The 27,953-nt window shown below is 38.0% G+C and overlaps 1 protein-coding gene across 2 annotated transcripts in view; it reads right to left on the bottom strand.

The window, feature by feature from the left end:
• Nucleotides 1-820: 820 nt before the first annotated feature.
• UNC79 (unc-79 subunit of NALCN channel complex) overlaps nucleotides 821-27,953 on the bottom strand; it is a 99,012-nt gene continuing 71,879 nt past the window's right edge. For both annotated transcript variants that reach the window (XM_075151189.1, XM_075151188.1), the window contains exons 41-49: nucleotides 25,847-25,951; nucleotides 20,481-20,558; nucleotides 17,804-17,893; nucleotides 13,213-13,388; nucleotides 11,332-11,518; nucleotides 9,719-9,916; nucleotides 7,459-7,536; nucleotides 2,591-2,632; nucleotides 821-1,869 (exon numbers count right to left, since the gene is read on the bottom strand). In XM_075151189.1, coding sequence (XP_075007290.1) covers nucleotides 1,669-1,869; nucleotides 2,591-2,632; nucleotides 7,459-7,536; nucleotides 9,719-9,916; nucleotides 11,332-11,518; nucleotides 13,213-13,388; nucleotides 17,804-17,893; nucleotides 20,481-20,558; nucleotides 25,847-25,951 — 1,155 coding nt within the window. In that variant the 3' untranslated portion in view covers nucleotides 821-1,668. The remainder of the gene's footprint in view (nucleotides 1,870-2,590; nucleotides 2,633-7,458; nucleotides 7,537-9,718; nucleotides 9,917-11,331; nucleotides 11,519-13,212; nucleotides 13,389-17,803; nucleotides 17,894-20,480; nucleotides 20,559-25,846; nucleotides 25,952-27,953) is intronic.

Below are 27,953 nucleotides of genomic sequence, written 5' to 3' on the forward strand. Positions count from 1 at the left end.
TTACTAGCAATACCAGCCTTCAGGAATCCATCTGGACATCAGGAAACTCTTTTTTACTTTGAGGGTGCTGAGCACTGGCACAGGTTGCCCAGAGAGGTTGTAGAGTCTTTGTCCTTAGAGATACTCAAAAGCCATCTGGACATGTTCCTGGGCAACTGGCCCTAGGTGGCCCTGCTTGAGCACAGGGGCTGGACCAGATGACCTTCAGAGGTCCCTTCCAACCTTAACCATTTTGTCATTATGTAATGACTATTAGCTGATTAAAGCATAATGATACTTCAATGGCACATCTGCAAACATTTCCACTTTTTCTTTGGTAAATGCACTGAGGAAAGATTGACCCTCCACAAAAACTGAAACATACTCAGGCAGTTCTTTACAGGTATGCCTTTCCACTTCCACGCAATTAAGGAGGAAAAATGTTGATTCTGAGAGTGTTAATAAAGACTAGGAATTTAATAGCATTCTAATACACAACTTAATGTGTGTTTGTTATTCTTCTAATCAGTGCATTACAGGAATAAATACAGAAAATACAACTGTGATTGCACAGATTTAAGTATTAATTACAAGAGGTGGTAAATCATGGTGCTCTCAAGATTTTACGTAAAACCCACTGAATTGAGTCTCCTTAGATTCCAGTGGGCTTTGGCTGAGTCCCTTAATGATATTAAAATCCATCTGTTATTAAACATAATGTTTAATACAATAGTACGCAAATGCTGTGATTTGTAAATATCATTATGCAAAAGTTCAGGTCCACTCACGCTCCTCTTGAGGTCTGCAACATAATTTCTGTAGACATCAATAAGAATAGGTCTGGGATATCCATTTTTAATTGCACTGTGTACAAGTATTGACAGAAGAATACAATACAGTAGTCACAAAATTAAAGAAGCTTCTATGAAACCTACAAAGAAGGGCAGCACAGAATCAATGAAGTAAAAGCAGTATTTCAAAAAATAATACATCAGACTTGGCAGTTTTGGAAAACAGTACTGAAGAAAAAGACAAATGAATTGGCACAGTTTAACAACCTAATTTCTAAGTGCACTTTATAGTAACTCTCCTTACAAGCTGCTGTTTTCCCAGAAGATGATGACAAAAAGCCTCATTAGAATATCACTGTTTTATAGTGACAGGTTTTATTGCATTGCCAGCTGTGAATCTAAAAAAAAAAGACACCCCCCCAAAAAACTCCTATAAAGGTTCCTAAAAACCCTGTTTTCTTTTGTTACCGTCAAAAAATGGCAACATAGCACACTTCCATATGTTTGTGAATACCCACAATTCTATTTTAAAAAAAATAGAAGTTAAAGAAAAGTGATTTTTGTCTTAGCTTCAAAAATAATGTAAAGAAACATTTAAGAACAAGATATTTCAATGATCAGAGAGATATGTACAACGCGATAGATTTGAGTCCAAACCTGCAAATACATGTTCATGAATACAGACTTGAGAACCTGTTGATCCTGAGTAAGTGTAATTAAAGACTGGCAGGATCAGGCTCTTAGCTTCACCCATTATAAGCTTTTCCACAATCTGTCCTAGGCTAAAAAGTATAGATACAGTATATACTCTGTATACTGATTTCTACAAAAGGTCTTTTACAGCTCTAACCCTGTTATTGCTAGGCTAAAAATGAACATTTGGAACAAATTACATGAATCATAAAGGATAAAATTGAGATGCAGCTTCTGATGACTGAATTTCCACTTGAGCCATTTTAAATTGGGTACACTGTAGCCATTTGCGGAGCACAGATGAGCTATTGTTCATTTGTCCTGACCCCTGCAGCATCCTTAGGCTGTGATGGTTGACATTGCTCTGGATGGCTTGTAGGCGTAGCTGGAGTCCAGCAGATAAATGCTGGTGAAATAATGCAAAACATTCAGTTTCTTTCCTTTAATACATACATTAACAATACAACTGGTTGTTGGCCAGGGAAAGTTCCACCACTGCCCCAATGTCACATTTCTTTCTTCCACATCCTGCACTGTAGTGTTGTCATGAAAAGCAAATGTGCTTACAGAAACAATTCCACACTGAGACCAACTCCAACACCTTTATTCTCATCACCAAAATTCTCTTGACTGGCAAACCACACTGATCCACCTTGCCCTCTCTTACAAACAGGGCCAGCTGGTACAGTTTTACCCAAGTAAGCAGGCCCACAGTATCTGCTATAGAACCAAGATCCATCTCATGGGTCAAGAGTCCCAATCCTGATTTGTCAGAGGACTCTCAAGCCTAAGACATCAAGAAAACCACAGCTCAGGGAACAACCAATCTCAGTAAAAACCAATCTCAGTAAACAGGGAGGAAAGGCCCTGCCACAGAACCTGGTTAGAGGAAAGTGTTTCAGAAAGGAAAAGGAGAGCAGTCCTGATTACAGGACAAGTATCTTAGCTGATGATGCTCTGTGCGCTCACATCTGAGACCTTCAGTGCTGAGCCATCCAGTGCATCTGGATACACTACAATGATCTATTTTCAGAGAGTTTGGAGACCACATCTAGTGATATTATTTCCAGAATTTACAGAAATAATAACACTAAGAATAAAAGGTTAAGGTACTAGAAACAACTTACCTTTAGATTTGACTGTATCATTGGCAACCACATTGGTATGAGCTGTAAGAAGAGAGGTATATTTTGTTATTATACAAGTGACTGTAAACGTGCTCCAGTTACTGTGAGACACAGAAGGGTATCTCTAATGCATTTAGCTGTCTGACTGGACATAGCCTGAACCACAAATCTGAAAATGTGGTTATTTTTAAATGATGCATATGTTTTGGGGCAGGTAACTCTCAGAAGTAAAGAAGCCAGCTTCCCTTGTTTGTAGCTTGATGAATCTCCAGTAGCAATTACTGATATCCTATTTAAGGCAATGATGAGAGTACAGAATAAAAACTTGTTACAGGAAATCACTTCTTATTTTCCTTGTGAGGATGTTCCTGTATGTGCAGGTGAGCAATACTGGAATAAATACAGTAAACATTCTGCATGGCAAGGTATACATCAAGAACTGAAAAAACATGCAGCAGAAGTTCCTAATAATAGGACAAATATTTAAATGGTAATCAGCATTTTATAAGCCACTAGTCACATCAGTGCTTCACTGCAGAATGTGACCTGTAGGCCTGGGAGCACAGGTAAAAACTAACTATCCAGAAAGACAAGGTGAGGAGGTCTGCGAATCTGTCACCCATTATTGGATTAATATGTATTTCAGTCTCCTGCTCATCAGAGAATTTTTATTTCTGAGTAAGTATAACATGACGAGCTTATGGAAGACAAGAGAGGCATTTCTGGCAAAAGTATTCATGTTCTCCAATATTAATTTAACCACTGAGGTTATTGTTCTAAAATGTTCCCCCAAATGGCATTAAAATTTGCAATTTGCCAATTATGCTACCGGGACCTGCAAGTTAAACCTAATCACTATTGACAACATTAGATAAAGTGCTGTTTCCCTGGTGCAAGGAATGATAATTGTTTCAATTTCAGTGCTGTTTTGCTGGAGAATCATATGCCGCTCTGTCAGGACTGATTACTTAGTCTACCACATGAAGAACCATATTCAAACCTCAGCATTTACAGATAGATGAATGCCAAAACAGCTGGAATGCAGCCAGATGCGGCAAACATGCAAGTTCTGTGCATCCTTCCGTGGGCTCTCACACTAATGAAGTGCTTAATGAGATCCAGTGACCGCAAGTCCTGATGTGTTTTTTGGAGAGGAGGAAACAGGTAAGCATACTGAGAAGCCATGCTCCATACCCCACTGCCATCAATAAAATGTCACTGCAAATTTCATCCAGCATTAATGAAGTTCTTATGGAGCTCGCCAGTGGTGATAGGACTGGTGTCAGAAGTACGTCAAGCAAGGAGGGAAGCTAGGCAGAAAACTCAGGGTACCCCTCTGCACCTGAACCAATTCACTGGACATCCTTTACAGTCAGCTGAGAGAATCAAGCACTTCTCACATCCAGTTCATCTTGTCCCAAAGCAGGTATCTAAAATAGATCAAGATGAATCATGTCCAAAAATACCTGTTTATCTCTACTGACCATAAAGGGCACTCACAGAAACAAGCTTATATTGATAGCTACGCTGTAGAGGTCTAAGGTTAGATACAGATCATTGTCCTTCAGCGCCACTTCTGTCTTCCAGGGTCTGGACACATTTAGGGAAATGAAACATTCTGCTGCAGGCACAAGCAAGCAAACCCTCCACTTCTACAGCTGCCAGTTAGATAAACAAGACAAGACGACATTTTTATTGAAGCACTTGAGTTTTATCACCTAATCCCCAGCCAGCCTTTTCTTCACAAAGGAAGAATACATAAAGTTAGTTAGAAAGAACAGCTGGAAGAACAGACTCCTGTCAGACACTGTCAATTTTTTGGAGTTTATATTTTCAACAGAATTATGTTGATTCCAGTGAAAGTTTTGATGGAAACCAGGCTGGAGAATGGGTTGGTCACTGTGCTTTTCTGGCTCCCCAACTCTGCTGCCTGCCCAGTTTTCTAGAATTCTACCCAGCAGCTGCTGGAGCTGCCTAAAACCCCTGGGTCTCTGGAAAAGACGTTGTGGTTTGCTGAGCTGCTCCCTTCACTACTGTAAGCTCCCAAATTCCTCAGACATACATCTGATGGTCAGACAGAGAGCTGTGATCAGCAAGGAGCTGGTCTCCATCATCAATGGCTGTCCTGGGATGGCTGGTTTCCAAGTTCCTTTGACATAGAAAAACAGGAGGAAAGCTAAACACTTTCTTTTCAGCCCTCCTAAAGCAGAATGCTTCCCCTCAGAGGAAAATATAATGAATTAAATATATATGTGGGTATGTGTGCATCTGCGTAAAGTGCATATATATATCTCTCTGACTCCAACTTCGAAAGAAAAATAAATACATAATATTCGAAATGTTTTCACAGGAAAGAAACTTTGTTTTCCTCTCCAGATTGGTAAAGATGATAGTCTAACATCAGATCAAAAAAATATCCTCTGAGAATACAGGGAATGGCTCAAAGACTATAGGAAGCAATCAAGACATATCTAAATGCTATCAGTGTGAGTTTAATTTAGTAGCAAAGGCCAACACAATAGCAGGAGGAGGAAACCTCACAGCACCAACTCAAGGCAGAGATGAAGGAATGCTTACCTCAGGCATAAAGAAAGCTCTTCTTTCAGTGAAGGAGAGTGGAATTGTTTACGTTTTCTCTTTCTCTCTTGTTTTAGGACACATTTTCCTCTCACTTGTCACACAGAAAATGGCCTCCTAAGATAGCTGTCCCATAAACCGCCTGGCATCATGTGACATGGACCACCTTCTCATTGTGGTGCATTAAAAATATGTGTGTGTTGAATCATGCAATGACTTCATTAACAAATGATGTTTTTGCAGCACCTGATTCCTTAGGTGGAATAAAAGACACTGCAGTAAATATAATTATATGAATGATAAATGGTCAGGATTTATCAGTGCTACTGTGCTCAGTTCCAAGAAGAAGTCATTGGGAATTATTAATTTTGCTGAATGAATCTCCGAAAGAGTGTTAAGAATGTTCCGTTTTAAAAAAAAAAAAAATCTCTCACTACACTATGTCCTTTCCTTCAGTGAAAACTAAACCTTGTTTGAAAGGCTTATATCTAAAATAAAAGAAAAAAAAGCTTTAAAGCACAAGATAAAATTGTTTCACCATCAAAGGCAGGGCAATAAAAGATTGTCTAGAATAAAACAAGCTACCAAAAAAATTGCCCAGTCAACTAATATTCAAAGAATTGTCATCCTTGCAGACTTCTGAAGTAAGAGTAACAAAGTTCAGATCTTCTTCACAGCCACTGAAGAAGAGACAGTCTCAAAGTTGATCTTTTTTTTCATTATAGAGATGCCACTTACTCACTGGTTCCTGTGTGAATAAGCTTTACACTTCTGCCTCTTTGAAGGGCTTCAAACATACAGTAAGTCTTTCCCCAAATCATGACACTTACTTTTCAGATCTACATTAAATATTTTTACAATTAGGTAGTTTTGAAAAAAATTAGTAACCTGGGACTAGGAATCCTATAATACTATTATGTATGTATATTGCTCCTGCAGGATTTCACTTTAGGGCTAAGTAAAGGGGATTTGGTCACCCAGATTCTTGTCTTCCATCTCCCATCCACTGCAAGAAAGCTTAGCACCTTAACTCTGAGTTTCACAGGTTTATGAGCTTGATTTTGTAGTAACAGCAGTGTCCTTTTAACCTGATTTAGAGTATTATTGATATATACTTTCAAATATAACCCCCGAAAGCATTCATTTGAATTGTGACAGGAATTTGGCCCTAAAGGCCTCTCTTTTAACAGCTTTAAAGCCGTGCTTCATCCTTGTCAAATTCTGGACATCCTGGACTGGCTGAAAAAGAAGCCCATATGTCTTCCAGGGACAGCCATGATCACTTTAACATCCCATAGTGACAGAGTTTCTGTAGTGAATCAAGTCATTACTGACTATAAATCTGTATTTTCACAATGAGTGTGAATACTTTCATGCCAGTTGACATCAAGACCTTCAATTTTAGCTACTTTATTTTCAACTCCTGCTTGACCATAAAAGTCTGGAGTAAAACAATAGTCAGAAGTTTCCTTTATGGCAACAGAAGAACTATATAAATCAACATATTTCAGTTAGATTCAGAGTGCATTTAACTACTTGATTTGTTGGTATTTTATATGAAAACTCCCTTCAGAATGATGCAATGAGAAAACATGTAAAAAAGGCTAGTAAAATCGATTTATGCTTGTGAGGCTACCCCAATCCTTTGGGAATCTGTTCTGAAAATGCCGTGGTGACCCACGGGAGACTGACCGCTGATTTCCAAAAAAAGAATTTTACATGAATGGAGCATGCAGAACTTGATTCTCTAACCAAAGAAAACCCTGTTACACATCCTAGAGGAAAAAGATTCGCTATCAAATAATATTTGACTAAGTCAGACACGTGGGCTATAATAACAAGAAAACCACTGTGGCACGAAGTTTTTGTTATCAACCTAACAAATGTGAGGATCAGAACAGTGAGGTGATCTGCAAAGGACCTATGATGATTAAAAGTTACAGAATGGCTGAAAATTCAGACAGTAGCTAGAAGTTCTTAAAGTCAATGACACCAGTTGAGTCTATTAGAGGACTAAGACCATAGCAACAAAGGAAGGAGGAAGTAGATCAGAAGTTCATTTAAAAAAAAAAAATCAGGAGAACTTGGATTTGAGATTATGGTCTGGTCTTACTTCTTACCAGAGATTTGATTTTTCAATTACGCTGTACTAGGTTTTATTTCTGCATTAGCATTTAAACCTCAGCTTCTTCCACTTTCCTTTTTTGAGGGGAAGCAGAGGACAGTATGTCTAGAAATCACAATAGACAGGCAACTTCATTAACTAAATATTCATGGTGTGGTATGCCTACCTTTACAAAGATAGTGGAGTTGCATTCCTGTAAAGCCTCCATTAAACTAATGACATGCAGGCACACCATTTCCACCATCTTGGAAAAAAAAATCAAGCATAAAAACAAATTAGTGTCCAGTATAACAGTGTTGTAAGCTAAGCCAACAGTCTCTAAAAAGAATCTTCCTATATCTGCTTGGCAGTTGTACTGAATCATTAGATGTGCATTTATTAACCACTGATATACAAGATTAAATATCACATGAGCACATAAGGGACATTTTTCTTTATTTAGTTTTCCCCTGATGCAGCAACACCTATCTGTGAAATATTTCAAAGTGCTTGATGTATTTTAATTCGTATCACACATCAAAACAAGTTGCCTTCAGTTTTGTTCTTTTCAGACATCATAAATCCTTTTACATGCCTTTGCTGTGTAGTTCTCATCAATCAGTGTGTCAGAAATTGATATTTTTATTTACTGAATCTTTGAAAATTAACATACCCACAAAAACCATCTTTTTTCCCCCCATCAAAAGACAATTTATTGTTCTGAACTGGCAGCTAGTCCATAATTCTTCCATTTTGTACCATGAATTATGACAGATGCAAATATGAGTTATTTGGTAGTAGACAGCATTTTATGTTTTATATTGTGTAAATTCATAGGTACAAGACAAATACCCTGAGCCAGCAGTGAGTATTTACAATGCCTGTCTGAACTATGTGTAAATTCCCCTTGACAATAATAAACTTAGCTTTTATGTAGTGCTTTTCATCTTCAAAGCGCTTTACAAACACTAAATAATTAACCTCACAACACCCCTGTGAGACGGGCAAGTATTATTATCTGCATTTCACAGAGCAATAGCTGAGGCAGAGAGTTTAATAACTTGCACTAAAGCCACATAATGAGATACTTTCAGAATAAGGATTGGAACTTGGGACTTCCAGGTTATATTCTTGTCCTAAGGCTTGACAAGAAGCCTTTGTGTCTGACTAAGCAACTGGCTAGTTAGAAGCGTTACGCACATTTCCCGTTCATTCAAATGAAGCTTCATGAACTACTGTTCCCAACAGTGGCTTGTCAACCACAGAGACCTCACTAGATATCAGAGGCTAAAATATCATTTAAAGACAGCTTTAGGTGGTCCTTGCTTGATATGGATAAGACACAAGGGGATAGTAACTGGTTCAAAGACATTAAAGTGCAGCCCATGCAATTACAATTGAAAGGGCAAAGGTCCATACCTGCCTGGGGTGGAAGATGTTTCACATGGGGAAAGGGGAATTACATAAAATAATTTCCATCTAGATAACAGGTCTCCATTTAAAAAAGAAAAAAAAAACCAACCAACCAAAGAATGAAAATCCCAAACCTTAAGAGCACCTGACTTAGAGGACTGGGCCACGTATAAAGAATCTTTCTCACTCAAAGCTAGTATCAGGTTCTCCAGAGCCAGAGCTACTAGTTACCATCTCAGCTAAAGTTAAAAAGTTTTGACAAGTGGGAAGTGGGAAACACAGTACGTCTTGCCCATCAGAAACAAGCTCTCAACCCTAAGCCTGCAGGCACAGAGAATCATTAGTCAATGGGAAGCAAAGGTAGCCCCTATGAGAAGGCTGCTGGAACCCCTCTGGGTTCTTATTGTACAAAGCTGCTCCAACAGCAGTGAGTAGTTGAGTTAAAAAAATGCCTAAATGTTATTTCCAAAAAATGGTCTGGATGATTTCTGGACAGAGTGAACATTTCCCTTTCAAACCTTATCTGTAGAGATACCTCCTTCAATTCATTCATTACTCAAAAATGTTTCCAGAGATATTTATTTAGCTTATTTTTGATGAGTAACCAATGGGTTATGAGTAGTCAAGTGTTAGCATTTGTGTTTTTTTTTCACCATTACATGGTAAAACATATTCAAATGGATATTCACAGAATTATCCTAAAACACTTAGTTGCTCCTGTAAGGCAGAGTCAGATGAAACAATAGGACCACTGTGAAGAGCCGGAAGATATATAAAATGAGACCTGATGCAGGGAGCCCTTAATCCAACAAGCAGCGACTGTAGCTCTTGATTCTGTTTCAGGAAGATCCTGGCTAGATCCTGTTTCAGGCCCGCTGCGAGGTTAAACCACTAGTAATTAGCTTTCCCTTTAATTTCTCAAAAGCATCAAAGTTGCTTTATGACGTTATTCATAGTCTGATATATTCCACTGAAACACAGCCAGGCCCTCCGAGTTTAATCTGTACTAAATCTGTGCACAGCACCTGACTCACCACTTTGTTATGTGCCATTAGCTGTAGGATGCTAGGTGTCACTCGGCTCCAGAACTCCAGGGCTGTAAGGATTGCTGTAAAGCTAAATTCATTCTGATTCTGGACTGTCGGAGCTACTGCTGTTTGTTCACAATACACTGTCCAGAGCTGAGCAAATATAAACGCATGGAAGAGGGAACACATGTGCAGAACAGATGTCTGTAAAAACAGAAAATAGAGGAAAATGTTTATTTAAATAAGTGTATTGGGATACAGTGCAGAGGCTTTCAACAAAGCACTCCTCTGTCATGCATCCCACTGTGCAGTCTTACCCCTCACTTCCCCACGTTTCCCTCACATTAGGAACTAGTAAGTCAAGTTCACCTGATAACATCTTCTCCATGTTTAAAAACTGTTTTTATATTTACAGACTAAAAACTGCATTTGCAAACACACACTCCCATGCAATCTTAGTGTATGGCATTAAGGTTAGTCCCTTTAAAGAGAGGGTTAGTTTTGCAGAATAGCTACCCAGAACTAGTTCTGAGACTTTCTTGATGGAAAACTCTACCGCAAGAGAAGGTAGAAGGCCTGGAGGCTCTGGCACGTATGACTGCATTTCAAAGATGCTGCTGGGGTAAGTCATTCAGATTCTGATCACCTGAAATGAAGGCTATCATACAAAATATATCATCTTATATCTGTTCTGTTAATCTGTCATCCATTTCTACCTTGCTGGGACAGAACTGCTCACAGTTAAGCAAAGTAAGTTTTGAAAAGCTAACACAGAATTCATTTTGCATACTCAAGCATGGCTCTTTGCTAACATGTATTACATATCACAGTGTCTGAGCCTTCAGGAATGCTGGACATTAACTACTTCATTGAGAGAAAGATGCTTCTGGTCGGAGATGTTTTCTCAGTTTGCAAGGGCAACAATGATTCACGCTCTGTGGCAGTATGACTGCACCAAACATTGCAATGGTTGCTTGGTAACTGGAAAGAGGTATTTGAAAGAGCAAAAAAAGGCCAAAGAAATTAATGGGAAGCACCAATGTCTTGGCCGGGTGAGGGGAAAGAAAGAGGGGATTTTACGTACAAGATAAATGTGTGATCATTCTGCTTCTGTTGCTAATAAAAACCTGTTTGTTATCAAAGAGTGCTGCTATATCTGTGTTAAACTACTGTCACAAATGGCTTATGATTCACAATAACTCTTCTTGACCAGAGCACATTGAGAAAAAAAGTTGTGCTTGAACTATCACTGTTTGTAATTACCTCTTGATCATAACATTATTTATAGGTTATCCAATTCTACTATATAACTAGAATAAATAACTTCATAGAGATGGTCATTACTAAAACTTCAATTTGGAATTCAGTTTTTTTCTTCGCTCCTGTGCTGAGATATCTTGAAATAGTTGAACCTCAAACTTAATTGTAGTGATCTCATCACCAGTTTTCTATGCATGAAGAGGCAGCTATGCAAGAAAAACTACAGAGATTTCTTTCCCTAGATCCCAGGTTTTAGCAAGGTTCTACCCCTCCTTTTTTCTTAGGAAGAAATAAATAATTGTTTGCAATAATAAGACCAATATATAATGCATCTCCACTTAAAACACAGAATCCCTTACCTTTGATTGCTCTGGAAACCCAATCAGAATAACAATAAGGTGGTCAGCAATTTGTGAACCCGCATCCAGTGGAATAGGCATGCAAGATGATGGAGAATTTGGACAGACAACATTGTGTGTCAGAGACCCCAGAAGTAGCCAGGACAGCAAACGAATGTGTGAGACACATTCTATGAACTCTTTGGGCCTGTCAAGAAAGAGCGGATTTTACAATGCTGCTAAGTTTTCTGGTTTTCCGCAAAATATGGAGTCTCCTTATGCACACTAGGCAGATGCAGCCCCAGTGTACTGGAGGCACAGATCATTGGTACAGCTTATGGGAAGACTAGAACCACGCAGAACTTAGTGGACTTGATGTACCATTAACAAGTCCAACAGAATATATTTGGTGGGTCTAAGAAACAGTCTCTATAAAAGGCTAAAACATTCACAGATTCACTGGTTCCACACATAGTGATTTTTCACACAGAAGTCATCAGATGGGAAGAGTCGCCCAAGTGGAAATGCTCCTCTCAGCTCCCCTGGACAGCACATGGCTGACAGGGCGATGGCAGGAAATTCTTCATTCCACAGAGAGCTCCCAGGCAGGTGCCATGCCTTACTTCCACTCTGTTCCACTTCTCCTTCGGTAAAGTGGAGTTAATTTCTCTTCTCCTTAGCCTCTCCTTGGGCATTTGGACTGCATGCTTTTGAGGGCAGGGACTATACTTTTTTATGATACTTAAGTATTCATCCACCACCTAGTGCAATGTCTAATTGTAAAGCAATGTGCTTATATAATCTAAAAAGGAATAACACTTTTCTGGTGTCATCTTGTCTGTCCCCTTGCTGCTACCAAGTTCAGATTACATACTCATTTGAATTCACAGGCACAGGAAAAAAAATGGTTTTTTGATCAATAAATCACTACTTATTAGGCCACTCTCACTACTGTTTTTAATTTCTAATTTGATGTCATAGACTCATAGCACCAAAGAGGCATTCCATTAATTTTTTTTTAATAGACTCTGATACGATACTATTCCTTAAGTACCTATAGGGCCTTGAAGGAATTCACTACCTTCAACTCAGAACACATAGTCCTTTTTTTACATGTAAGAAACTAAAGCACAAGGAGATAACAACTCCATATTTCCAAAACTAGATATGCTCTACATGAAAGTACATGCAGATGAATCTACAGAACTGGAGCTTAAGCAGCTTAGTCCCCAGAATCCTGGCGCAGGTAGTCTGGGACAAAGCTGGGACATGAATACAGGCTTGTTGCAACACAGTCCAATGGTCTACACTCAAAACATTTTGTTTGTTGTCATTGTAAGACAAGGGACAGTATCTCCCTTCTTTTTGAAGATAAAACACTGCAGATTAGGATTTCTCACAGTGAAAAGGAATACAAAACATGTCTTGAAGAGCAGGATTTCTCTCATCTAAACTTAACCAGATGAAATTAGTATTTTTATCATCATATCAATGGGCTTACACTTACAGTTCTTGCTCATTTGTACTCCATAATTTCAAAGGACATTTCCCATTGTATTCTCTGTAATTCCCAGTATATTTTCTATAATTCTAGGACTGATCAAGTACCTGTGTGCTTTTCACTGTCTGTATCTAGGTCGAGAATCAAGTTAATTTCTAGGGTACCACCAGTCAAGCCAATGGAGTTACCGCCACTGTCCCTTTGGCATGTACTTTAAATATTGCATTGATGAATTCCCCAGTTAAGAATCAGGGAACTGCTGACCAGACCAGTTGTTTCAATGTCCCACAGCCGCCTTTCCCTACTGCGAGTCTGATCTATGAAATCTGGCAATAAACACAGAATTTTGTGAAGATTTCTAACTCATTTTAGTATTCCTTTTTGTGCAAAAGCATTCTCACCCTTGTTGCATTGCAGAAGGAGGATGGTAAAGCCAAGGCAAATATCGGATCACAGCTTTGTTGTCTCTGTGGTTTCCCCGTGTGATTTCCATAGCAGCAATCTGAGCTAAACCAACTTTCAGATGTCCACCAAATGTGTCTTCATGCAGTGGCTGAGAACAAGTCTTCATGTGACTCTGCAAGGCAAAGATCTGATTTCCTACCCAAAAAGAATATTTCACTTGAACTAAGTTCTTCCAAGCAACCGCATATTTCATTTCCCTTCAATTCCTTTCTCAGGGTCTCTAACTGTATCTACAAAACTACAGAACAAAACTCAGAAATAGATCTTAAATTCTCCAGTCCCTACGTTAGGAACAGCTTTATGATGCAGATCCTTCCATAGAGGGCCACATTTTCAAGAGCCCACACAAAATATGAATTGTGCAAACTGTATAGGCACCTTTTGTATCAGCAAACTCAACAGCTGATGAATGCAAACTAATGGTTGCACATCCAGACAGCTTAAGTGAAGATGAAAGAATCTAACCATTTAACAAGATAGCATCTGGGCAGGAAATGCCTTCCCTGTGCAATATTCCATTTACACATACAGAAATAGGCTGTCACTCATTCACCAGCAATATGGCTATGTTGCACTATTCAGCTGCTACAAATGCCTTTAAGCCCTGGAAATAACAGGGCTAAACCTTTTACCAAGAAACGTGCAAATATTTATGCCTGGAAAGATAATTTATTATCCTGCTTTGTCAGCTCTAAGGAATATTTCATTGGTGCTTCTTGAGATACTTCTATATTTCTGATTAAGCTAACTTTGCATTACCTTCTGTAACAGAACACATGCTGAGTGCATTTGCTTGCTTAAAGGAGAGCCATATGCTTTGCACAAGAAAATTCAGGTCATCAGTTATTAAATTATTATAACAGGATAAAAATCAGTGGACTAGTAATATTTTGTAACAGATAAGTATCTGACCCCTGCAATTTACACTCTCAAAAATCACTTATTTGAAGTCTCTTTCAAGAGAAAAAAAAAATAATGTACCAGCATAAATATCTAATGACTTTGTTATAGAGCCAGGTAAAAAGATAGACAGGTATGGAGGCACATACATTCTTCAAAATGGTGGAATTTTCTTCAAAAATGGTGGAATTTTCTAAATAAAACCTTGCTGAGCTTTACAAATTAAAATGTTATTGCAAAGGGAAAAAAAAGATAATGAACTGAACAGAAACAATAAACTGGAATGTGATTATCTTGAGAATTAATATTTATACCTTTTTTATAATGCAGTACTTGCTAATACACAGGACTGAAAATAATTAACCTCTTTCAAAGAAACTATTCTCAGACACGCAAAATAAGACATTGAAAATGAATAAACAACTTTAACTATTTCTGTTCACTGAATTTCTACAGAGAGTAGAAATTTCAAAATTTGAAAGCCAAGATTAAACTTTTGCTGGTGGGATTGGTACTGGCCATATAAATCATACAGTATTCTTTGTGTTAGTTTGGTAGTCCAGATGCTGTTGATAATACGTACTCACAGTAAGAAATTGTACAACTGGATAATCTTAGGACTCACTTCCTAGGAACGAACACTTCTGTTAATAAATACCAAGCAACACAAGTAAATATATTAAATGAGCTTACAAGAATTTGAATCTAGATGTTGTGAATTTGTTAAAGTTCTGACTATTTGTAAACTTAGAAATGCTTACAAATATTTTCCCAACTATGTTGGAACCACAGAGTAAGTTTATCTGGTCTGATTAAATAAGAACTGCCTTTTGATTTTCCAAAGACAACCAAAGCTTATTCTTTACAGTACATAAAATTATGGTCATATTTGACTGTCCTATTACGTTAATCTTGTTCTCAGATTCCTGTAATACATGGCTAAATCAAAACAACATGAAATTTTAGACCATTTGTTTCTGATTTAGTTTTAAATGGCCAGACTACACATTTGGGAAGCTTCTTGTCTAATTTCAAAACCTAAAAGTGAAGAACCGGGTAAAGTTTTAGTTCATGTCCTACCTATATCCGTGTATAAAAATTTAATGAATAGTCCTACTGAGCATAAGAAATTATCATCTTAAGCATTGTAAGAGCATTTCTAAAAATCAGACTACAGTTCAAGGGAGAAGGGGCAGAAGGAAAAAGTGCAAATGGCAGAGAGCTTTTTACAGAAACATTTCACACAGGAGGGAGGATACCTGCAAGTATTTATAAATAAATTTTCCTGGTTTCAGATAAGTTCATTGTTTTCTGTAGAACTGGCAAGCCAGGTGTATCTCTCCCTCATTTATGACTCATTTGCCTACCTATTCTGAAAGCAGTTCTGAATTGTAAGAGAAATGGGTGAATAACTTTATAGAGTGGGAAGGCAATCCAATTTAGCTGAAAATGATTAATCAGTTTGTGCTTTGAAGTAAATTTCTACTCCAGCCCAAAAGACTGCTTCCCTTATTAGAGTATTTTTTTAAAACTCAATCGGATTCAAGGCATATGGCCAACAGGGTAAGAACTTAACAAAAGGGATATTTTGTCCAGTAAAACAAGCTTACTGTGAGTTTCAAGAGACATGAGTTTCAGTTTAGTTGGGATTCTTCTTCCTTTGTGGTAAGTATTATTAACTTGCAATACAGTGTCCCCTCTGGAGCATGAGGTGGGATGGAGGGGGCAGGGGGACAGTGAGCAAGTGAGTGTGCGAGAAACTAGTAGGGTAAAAGTTCTCATCTCGTTGCTTCATAAACAAACTCCAGTATCAAAATCCACTATAGGTTATCATTTATTTTATCTTGCCTGCCACAGAATGCTTGCATGAACTTGTGACATGAAACACTCCAGCGCACTTCCAGTAACTTTCAGCAGAGGACTGGTGCAGTAGTAGAGGGGCCCTTTCAGGGAAACACTATACTGATTTAGCAGGAAAACAGACCATCAACACCCTTTATTAGCAGATGCACTCTGTGTTATAGAAGCACAGTAGCTCTTGAGGTTAGAAACAAATGCAAGAGCTTGGTAAAAGAACTTCCTTAGAAGACCACGTGCGCCAAAGCCCAGGCATGTAAGTGATGGCAATATGATTCGTACTAGCCAGAACAGGACAGCACTGTTTTTCTGTATCTGTCAGCTGAGCTTTAGATCACATAAAAGCAGCTTGGCAGCTAATTGACTGTGCCCAGTGATGAAATTACTTCTTTCAATTGACAAACTTCTGTTGGATCACCGAGTTGCTGGTGTACAAGGACTAAAACTCTACTGCCAGATTTCAGAATTGGCTGCATCTTTGACAGCACAGACTCTCCTCCGTAGCTGTAACGGTGCCTCTGCTGCACTCCCACACCATTCGTCTTGCCAGCTTCGCAGAAGTTAGAAGCATCAGGGCCCAGTCACACCTCTGCCTCCATTTTATGTGCTGAAGGAAATCAAGCCTTGTGCAGGGTACCAGTATGTAGCTCAAAAGACTACGCTCTAACTTTGCCTGGCATTGAGAAGTGACAGATGGTTCCACTATAAGACAGGTGTTTTCCCTCCACAAAAAGGAGGATTTTAACCACCAAAGTTTCACCTCCAGCTCAGTACTCACTCAGTACTCAGCTTCAGATGGTACAATAAAACTACCTAATGGGATAGTGTTATGCTAAATAGCATAAATATTGCCCCCTCCACAGCATTATGACTGACTATTAGTGATATATTAGCTGAAATATTACATTAATTCTTTATGTAAGCTATTAACAATAGATACTACTTAGCTAGCAATTAAAACAGCTACACTTTATCATTTCCTATTATACAGCAGCAATGTTACTTAGCCTAGTTCTTTTCTAAAACATCTTAAAGAATTTCCATTTTGTAGGAAATTTAATAGATACTGGCTTCCCCCATGAAACAGAAATTCTAGGTTTTGACCAGGTAATTATTACTAGGATGTTTTCAGGAAATTCATTCCTAAATAAAATATTTTATGTTGACAGAAGTATTTTCCTATCACTCCTCTTACAATTTGGCATCAAACTAATGTACAGAAACCAAAAAGCAGTTTGGACTACAGAGGTAAGAACTACTCAGTTTTTCCCACCTCAGCAGAGTATAACCTGACAATGAAAACAACAGCATCTGTAAGAAAAAGGACCCTTTTTTTTTTTTTAGGTCAATTACTGCATTGTAATAACCTCTGAACTTTCAATTAACTTAAGTGTCTGTTTGTGTATGTAAGAGAGAGGATTCCTCCAGAAGAGTGTAATTAGTTGTACAGGCCAGGAGTTTTATGTTTCCATATATTAAACACAACTACTTCTCCCAGTGATTTTGGTATGACATTAGCTTATCATCAACATTTCAGAAAAATCAAGCCTGATTTTATTGTGTTGAATCAGCCTCCATTTCAACACTGCATAAGATACTTTTTACTGATCCCTCAGAAGTGTCTAATCTATAACAGTACTAACATTTTTTAAAAAAGAAAGAAAAAACCTCAAAGACTTCCAATGTTTCTCCCAGGCAGGTTCATTACAGAAAACATATTTTTGTTAAAAAAGCACCTACACTTTAGATCAATGCATGCCCAGAACCAACCTTTAATTTTGTTAAGGTATGCATATCTGCAATGAAATCCAGCACTTCCCCAACATACTGCCTCATGCATTCCATTGCTGCTGTTCCACACTAGAACATAAAAGAAACAAATTTAAATACCAGGTTTTGAATATGTTCCTGTTTTTGTCTTTGTTTCTTGTTCACCAGAACACAATTTGTCTGTCTCAAATTCTTTATTTTAGTTTTTAGTTAAATTACTTTAATTAGGAATAGGTATCCTTTGATGTTTCTTCTCACTGTAATATGCCCTCTTATCTGATGATAGTATAAAAACATAGCCCAGTCACTGTAGCTTCCTCATGCATCAAAAAATAGTCTTATCTGTGACAGCAATAAAAGATTAACTGATGAAACTTTCAAGAATATCCTTGTCATGTCATCCTGAACTTTACAGTGGTCCAGAATCAAAGTCTTAAAAAGTTGATGAGAGTTTAACAACTCAGTTCTTCAAGCAGCTGAGCATTTCTGCAAGTGGAAACAATCAGCTACAATCCCACAAAACAAAATTCAGTCACAGGTACAGATGCCCTTATGTTCACATTAATTATGACGCAAAAACAGTTTAAATGACTGGTTTCAGGTATTTTACGTGTAAACATCACTAAAACGAACATCACTGAAATTTAAGTATTACTTTTTCTTTCTTTTTTTTTTAAACTAACAAATGTTTCTGTGATATTCCTAAGGCAAAATCATTCAAATTACAGAATTCTGATGGCCCTTAAGCCATTGCAAGGCCCTTGCAATTTTCAAAACGGGAGACAAGGACTATAAGGGATAAATGAAATCCTTCATGAACTGCTCCAGTTTGACCATAAAGGTGTAAGCACTGAGAAGCGATCTGTGCCAGAGCAAGAACGACCTCAAAGGAAAAACAAAAGGACTCAATGTGATGCTTGTTGTATTCCCACAGTACAAATTTTCATAATCCTTTTCCAGGAACACAGTGAGAAATGCAAATCTGGCCTTCGGCTAGTACAAGACGTGCACCAAGGTATGCAAAGCAGTCGACAGAACAAAGCTGTCAGATTAAATAAAGGCTTCAAACAGACCAGAGAACCCTGGAGAGAAGGTTTCAGAAGGTGATACGACTGACCCACTAGGTATCATATAAACTTCAGTTTACATGTTAATAGACTGAGGTGAAGATAATGCTAGCTGAATTCAAGGGGAACTATGAATGCCTCATTCTTACGGGCCAAGTAAAAGCAATGTTTAACTTTTGAGGCTAAATGATGAAATTATCAAATTAGGTATCTTTTTGAAGTCGCCAAAAACTAGTGTATTCAAAGCCACATCCTCGGGGAAAACATTGCACTAAAGTTTACAGGGGAAAACTACTCTTCTTTGACCTCTATTTAACTACCTACACTTTGAAGCACAGAAGCCAATTACCCTATCTGAGTATACAAATGAACCAGATTGAGTTTTGATCACAAAATTATTAAGCCATAATTGAGTTTTAGTGGCTGAAATCTGAAAAACTGCTAGCATTCTATTTTTAAGCAACTGTCCTGGGTGCTTCTCATTTTTGTATGTTAATATCAATCTACATATTGTTGAACTATATCACCTTCTGGCTTTTCAAATGCTATGCCTGTCAGTTCCCTTGACAGAATAACAAACAGTAAAACAAGGTCACTGGCAGCCCTGTCAGCATATCCTCCATCCAGTTTATGTGGACTAAGGATTCCACATGGGTTCTAAAATACTGAATAATAGAATTATAAATCTAAATTATAAAAAAGAACTATAAAATGCTCAGACCTCTGAAAATAATGCTCAGTAGCAAAAGACTTCTCTCCAACCATCTATTCTGTTTCATTCAAGCACCCGGCAGCCTGATTCTCTATGATTTCTTCTGAAATGATTGCTTTCCTATCATACCTTGTAACACCAATGCTAGTCTATCTATTTAAAGCAAGTATAAATTAAAATATTCTGTGGGGAGGAAAGATGTTATTAAAGATTTGCATTAAAAAAATCACACACTTCAGAAGATATATGGGAAAGATCCTACTAGGTCACCCCTAAAGCTGACAGACACGCATATATAGGGAAACGAGTTTTCCTCAGCTTGTGAAGCAGACCTGGGCTAACTCTCATCCATCTGTTCGGGTACTCAGTCACATGTGTAATGGAACAAGTCAAGACATTCAATTATGCTACTTCCTCACATATTCACCAGGTGCACATTCAGCACCTAGGCAATTATGAGTACTGGTAATTTAGCTACACTCATCAGCAGGATGTAGATGAATGCCTACATTACCAGAAAAATACCATTAACTCCCTTCTTTAACCAGATAATCTTTTGTGAGAATGGAGGCAATGGTTTGTAGCTTTCCTCCCTGCTACATTTTTTGAGGCATTCAGCTGGTCTGTTCCCCACATGTTGTCTTCTTGAGCACAGGCTCCAGCTAAAGTCAGTTACATGACTAAAAACTATCAGTGAAAGTAAGGGAAGCAACATCAAGTTCAGAACTTTTCCAACATTAATAAAAAGGAAGAAGCATCTCAACCTCTGCCTGCAATACACCTTGCCAACCAAAAGAGAAATTAAAAGGAAAGAACATTAAAATGAAGCAAAACAGGCTGAATAAGATACATTTTACATTTTTAAAAACTAAAAGATGGAGTTTGATTCAGTACTTACTCCAGGCATAGAGGCAATCATCTGTTTATGCAAGATTGTTGACTCAGCTAGTTTTGTTCCAGCATCTGCACAAACAAACTAAGAAGAAATTAAAGACAAGTTATTTTTTAATTATATTTCGAGGAACCTGAAATAATGAAGACTAATAAGTTATTCATGACTTTATTAAAATCAGTTCGGATCTCTTCTTCCTTTTATTCATGGTAATTTGCCTTTAGAGCTCACTCTCTTTATAAACAACCTAGTTAACTCACCATTATAAATGAGCTAATTTTAATGAAAAAAAATCTGACTTTAATGTGCTTAATTAACACATATATATTTGTGCAGGAGCAATTTGAACAATATTATATAATAAATCAGACTTTCTTTATGAGCAAAAAATATATCTTTGTTATTCCTTGCATACATTAAATGTTCCTCTTTCTTTACAGAGTAAATCATGACAGAGGATGATAAGGCTGCATGCCACGTTCTTCACTGTGATATTACAACATTTTCACTGAAGTTGTACAATGATGAATTATATGAAAAATTTTAAAGTTGAGAACATACTAGTATGGTGGGGTATAACTTCTGCATAATACAGGCCACAATACTACAAAAATACAAGCTGTTTCAGAGAGAAGGTCAGTATCATTCTGTTATAGCAGAATATCTCTAATTGCTTTTGTTATGCTTTTATTTTCCTTGCTTTTTTTTTTTGCTTCTTTTTATTTCCAAATTCCTTGACCCAAAATCTCTGATGTCCACACCATTCGTACATTAGACCTGCTAATACTGTTATTTAATTATTATAAGCTCCAATAATGCATTGAACACCCTGCAGATGATTTGCTTGTTCCTAAAACTTGTTGTCCTAATACTGTATTTGCACTTGAGCAATTTCTGTCCATAGGGATGCAATGTAACTTTCTAAGAAAAAGCAGACAGAAAAGAACTGTGAAACTAAGGTCTAAGCCTTAATTTTCTTTCTTGAAAAAGAATACCATGGTATCTTCACAAATTGAGACAGGTATTGACTACACAATATGTTTTATAATTGTCTGATGCGTGTGTGTTAGCAGTACTCTCAATGACTTACCGGTCTTCTTGAAAATATTTCCAAATATCCTTTACAGACCTAGAATTTACTCTTACACTTCCACGAGATTTACCTTTCAGTGACAGATTTAATCTGAACTCAGACTGCCTACCAAGACTTGGAAACTACTCAACCTATGTCTTGACGAAGAATCTGTTCTTTGGGATAAATACCAGGAAGACATATCTGAGTTTAGATTAATAATCTAATTAGGTATCCTCAGACATAGGCCTGGCTCCAGTAGACTCTTCTTCTGGTTGGAACTTATTTTACACCAGAATAAGCCAAATGGAAATAAAACAGGAATCTAACTCATATTTCAGTTGCGAGATGGCCTGGTGCTCTTCTATACCATAGCTCCAATAATTACATGGGAAGCAAAAGAAAGCCTTAGGGTTATGAGCTGTATCAATCCAGTAAAGACAGTTGAGTCTTAGTTCAAACAGCAACCATGACACTCCACTTCTCTTTTAAAAGAAGGACCATTAATGGACTTAGGCAACTAGAGGACAGATTTTCTCCTAATGCACCCTCTCTCAGAAAGAGCAATGCTGACGCTGGGTCCGCTGGACAACAGGTATGTTGTTTTCCTGTGTGAAGGATTTCTCAGTCAAACATTTGCGTGTAGATTAGGGTTCCCTTGTACTACATGAGCTGCAAAAAAGGACCATAATTCACTGTAGAATCTGGCTGAGTAGATTTAGCATCCAACAGTGAGTTCAGTGCACTGCTACGTACATTGTACAGCACTCACCATATAAGTCAAAAAAAACCTCTTGCCAAAGACAAATGTCATTTATTTCAGACAACATCTTCTTTTAAGAACAATAATAAAAAGCAGCACCCAAAGCAACCTCTACTGGCCTCCTGAAAGCTTTCTACATCTTTTGCACAAAGGAGTTTGGGTTAAATAACAGATATTAATTTATATGTGAAAAACAGGTGACAAACTCCATTCTGTTTCTAATGAATAATTAGGCCTTGTTTAGCTTATCTTTCTCATCATCAGACTGCCAGTTCCAAGGATCCTTCCTAAAGTTGCAATGCAGTCAAAAGAGGATAAGGAAACCGAACTCAAAATGAAAAATTTTTTACATTTCCAGTCCAATTCACCGTCATTTATGTTGTCTCCCTCTACGAATACTATAACACATTAAGATGTCACTGGCAGGAAATTTAAGGCCAGCCACATGTAAAGAAAAAAGGAAAGGAAAATACCTCCACACTGCAAAAAGATGAGAAATGGGCAAGTAATCTCCATGCCTCTTACTAGCATTGTCTGCTGAGATACAGCTGCAGAATAATGTCTAAATGAGAACGTCTGCTGATGTAGTGAATTACCATAATCTACCTATATTATACTGCCATTCATAATCAGAGTTTTTAAAATATATATTCTTATAAATGTATTATATGTAACTTTAAATCCTTCCATTCCGTAATTAATAGACCAGATCTTCACAGACACATAAACTGGAACCACTAGATATACATTGATTTACATTATCTGAAGGTCCGGCGCAAAATAGGAGTCACCTAAACAAAACAGATTAGATAGATACACTGAACCTTCAAGCCTGACTGAACAAGCAAATCCTAATGAGACACTAATATAATTTGAAGTCAATGGAAATCCTGAAGATGTGTGCTGGTGAAATGTGAGCGGAGAAAAGTACTGGGAAACAAAATGCTGGGTGAAGAAGCAATTCCTATGGAAACCCATGGAACAGCAGCATGTACATGATGGCTTTCATTTGCTAGAACAAATCAAGGAGACAGACTTTCCATACCCTTTATCATCCAGGACACCTATGCAATGATTGGGGTGATCTGGTTAAAATTCTCATTCTTTGTAAAGTGGGATAAAGTTAACTCTCATATTAGCACTGATGTCACCAGTGACACTGATGGCACCATGTAATCTGGATGAATGTGGGTGTCAAATGTACATTCTTAGGAATCCCTTTGTTAAGTCAGCCCACGACTGATCTATCATTAAATTAAAGTGCTCCTAGCTCCTTTGTTATCTCGAACATTTTGACTGAATCTCTGTATTCTGTGTGCACTGTCTGTATAGAATCTTGTATACAGGCTAACATGTCCATGGGGACATGACTGTCCTGGAAATTAAAACCATTTCCGTTTGGTGCTGTGTTAACCCTGCCACAGCTTTATGGATTCAAAACCATACAATTTGAATTAATATTGTAGTGGCTTTGTGTGGTAAAGAGGTGAACCAATCCCTTCCTTCTATTAATGACATTAAAAAAAATTAAAATAATCAGATATGTGTTTTTACTAGTAGATTTCTCAAATTACAACGGTGCTTAAGATGGGCTTAGTGGTTACTATGGTACTTAAATTCAAGAGGCTGTTGAATGATTCAGACCACATACTACCGAGGGCTGCCAATTTGCACAATCAATGGGAGAAGTAGTCATCATGCCTCCAGTAGACATCTATGGCAGATGGTCTGAATACAACCCCTATTCTTTACCATTGACTGCATAAAAACAGAAGCTGGCTGCTTTGGATAGCAGGAAATATGAATCACTTCATCAGCCACTGAAAGAGAGACATCATAAAAGACATTTATATCCACATTAGGTGCTGTTGTGTAAGGTATGAATAAATCCCAAAGTGAATACAGCATATGGGAACAGTGCTAGGAGGAAAACCCAGGCAATTATCATTTTATCTTTATAAGATAAAGATAATGTAAGAGAGAGTTTTGCTTACTGTGTCTATCAGGCAATTGACTCAATGTGAAGGACAAGTGTTTACCAGTTAAATCCCACTGCCAAAACTGACGTGGCACGTTTGCATTCTCAAATGAGGAAATCAGGATTGACTAGACTGTGGGATTGTCACCCTTTGGGGTAGCCATAGGACTGAGCTATATAATGGAGCAATGCAGAAAAATTGCTTTATTCTGTAATACAGGAAAAGTCAGTTCAAGCCAACAAACACAAAATGCACATGGTATCAAGCTGTGTCACTGCACCCGTAAGACAGAAAGAGGTTGGTGGTTGTTAAGTTATTTGATGGTCTTGGCTGGGACCAAAAAAAGAAGTCTGGGCTTAAAAAAAAAAAAAAGGAGGCAAATTTCTGCTTTTTAAATTAAAATGGATTAAAAAAAATAACACTTTGCCATCGAAAGAAAAAATCCCAAGTGTTATTCTTCCCCACCTCAACTTCTTCCCCTAACACTGATCGCATAATAATTGTTTTCAGAGTTATCCTAACTGCTATATAATTTCACTTGTCAGTATTATTTCTCTGTCAACTGGCAACCACTTATTTATTATGAGTAATGTACCAGTACTCAAAAGAAAATGAGCCCATAGTAAGATGTATGAAGCTTTGACCCCATAATGGGAGGGGAAAGAGCGAATGGAGCTGTGATGCTTGGAGCATTAGGAACGATCTACATAACGAACATCTTGCTTGAACCTTATGGAGTGCTGTTATGCTGGTCCCCTATCATTTAAAGTTACTAAACACATATAATGGTTAGCTCATTGTAAACAATGACAGCCCACTACCTGTGATTAAAATTGATGGACTTCAGTAAATTGTTTTTGCGTGACAGGCTTTTGGTGCCAAACAGCGCCACATTTGGCATTTTGGAGGCAGAAAAATTTTTCACAAGTTTGTATCCTACTTCCTCAGATTTTCCTATGAAAAAGCTAGCTTAACTCTTACCTCATCAATCCACAAAATGAAAGGAACAGAAATATTGTCTATGTATTCTTTGCTGAAAAATTCCATGTTAAAAGAGAACGGCCTTCAGGGACTGGAGACAGCTTACTGCCTGCCTGAATAGACAGAAACTGAGTTCTGGCCCATGATCAACTAGCAGCCCTTCCCACACAAACTGCTCACTGGTGGGGCTATGATATGAAGACAAGGCAGCAGCTGGGGCAGCTGCCCCATTGGGACATGGTATGAAGCTCAATGGACGCAATCCTTATGGGTCCCTTCCAACTCGAGATATAATCTATGATCCTCAATACATCAGCAATGATGCAGAGGTCATTATCATCCTGACAAACGTGGAATCCCAATTTAGTTTCTTAAATTTTAGTGTGGGAGTCTAAATGTATGCACCTACAAATGTATAACTGTAACTGGATTTTGATTCAAAAAATTCTTGCTTCCCTGACATTGCTGGCACTTTCTGCAACCATGTTGGACTTGCTTCCCCCCCCCCCCGTGCTCCACCCCCCAAATCTGAGCCGAGACAGGATCAGTATGAGAATTACATAAGAATCTCCTGTACCTGCACCAACAGCAGCAAATTCATGTCTGGTAAGGGTGACTTTAACTTGAGTGCCTGCAGTAACTCCAATATGACACTCCGCGTCAAGTAGAATTTGTCCCTTTCCTACAACAGAAAAACACAGAATTATGAATGTCCTGAAATTCACTGACACCCACTAGTAAACCATAAAGATATTTTTTATCTAAGTTTGAGAATAAAAAAGTTACAAAAGTGTACTGGTTTCCTGTCTTACAAAAAAGCAAACATGATTCATCATTTATGTAATTCTACAGACTTGATTGAACAGACATCAATGAGGGTGATTCTCCTTTGACGTTGTATCAGGCACTATATCCAAGATTTCAATATTTCACACATGAAATATAGATAGATTTTATAAAAGAGTTATAAAGCCCAGGCATGCAGCATAGCTTTCACTAAGTAGTTCCATATAAAGGGATAAGGGGAAAGCAGTAAGGATTGACAGAGAAGAACAAAACTGGCAATAGTATTTAGCATTATTCTTTCAATAAACCTGCCAGAAATGGTCTACATTTCACCATACTTTTTTCAGTTGTCATTGCCCTTAAAAAAAGGGGGCCTGCACTAAGGCAGCTTGGACATCTATTTTCATTCATTAGACTAGCAGTACTTTTCCACTTACACAATAAAAACCATCTTGGCTATGGCTGCTACAACATAAACATTTTAAAACATAGGGGAAAATCAGCCAATGGAGATAAGAACACAAAAGCCTAAGAACAGAGTTGTAGAGCTGAGACAGCAAGGAGGTACAAGAGATAGGATGAGCCTGTTATACATCTTACTTTGACATTCTCTGACTTTAGACGATAAGATAAAAATGTGGAACAAATCTATAACCTGCTACTGATCACAGCAACTCAAGAATTTTGATCAGCAGGAAGACTTACACTGAGCTCTCTTTCAAATGACCATGAGAGATGAAATAGTGTTGTCTAATAAAGAAAGCATATCCGAAGTCTGCTTAAGATTTAAAGCCTAGTATCTTCCGTCTTGTAAATCTTATGCACTTGCCTGCTCATTTAAGTTAAATGTGTGGAACTTTTTACTCAATTAGGGCCTCAGTTCCTTTGTGATGTCTGTAAAATGAGATAATAATGTTTGCCTCTTCCTCAGAGAAGTCTTGTAAGGTTTAGTTAGTGAGGGTTAGTTTGAAGGCCACCTCCTGCTACACACAGTAGCAAGTGCAGCTAAAAGGGATGGAGTTAGAGGAGGTGAATAGCTGGAAGTGGGAGTGAGCTTTGGTTGCAGCAAACCAAGAAGCCAGTCACCAGCGCTCCTCCTCAGAAAGCTGATGTCACCACATTGTATCTGCGTAGCATACTGCAAAACAAAGCTTACAGCAACATTGCGTACCTCCCTGTCGTGGTTTAACCCCAGCCAGCAACTAAGCACCACACAGCCACTCGCTCACTCCCCCCTGCAGCAGGTTGAGGGGAAGAGAATTGGAAAGATAAAAGTGAGAAAACTCATGGATTGAGATAAGAACAGTTTAATAATTGAAATAAATTAGAATAATAATAATAATAAAAATTGTAATAAATTGTAATGAAAAGGAAAATAACAAAGAGAGAGAAATAAAACCTAAGAAAGACAAGTGATGCACATGAATACAATTGCTCACCACCAACTGACCGATGCCCAGCTAATCCCCAAGCAGCGGCCCCGCAGCCAACCTTCCCCCTACTTTTATTGCTGAGCATGACATCATATGGTATAGGATAACCCTTTGGTCAGTTGGGGTCAGCTGTCCCAGCTGTGTCCCCTCCCAACTTCTTGTGCACCCTCAGCCTACTCGCTGGTGGGGTGGGGTGAGAAGCAGAAAAGGCCTTGACTCTGTGTAAGCGCTGCTCAGCAGTAACTAAAACATCCCTGTGTTATCAACCCTGTTTTCAGCACAAATCCAAAACAGAGTCCCATACTAGCTGCTGTGAAGAAAATTAACTCTGTCCCAGCCAAAACCAGCAAGCTCCCACAGCACCCACATACCTTTTAATGAAAACAGATTTTAAATATCAGCCCCAGATTTGGGAGAAGGTGACAAAACAACAGAATGGTGAGTCTTTCATGGACGTTATGATGC

The sequence above is a fragment of the Calonectris borealis genome, chromosome 5 (assembly GCF_964195595.1).
Source record: "Calonectris borealis chromosome 5, bCalBor7.hap1.2, whole genome shotgun sequence".
Classification (NCBI taxonomy): Eukaryota; Metazoa; Chordata; class Aves; order Procellariiformes; family Procellariidae; genus Calonectris; species Calonectris borealis.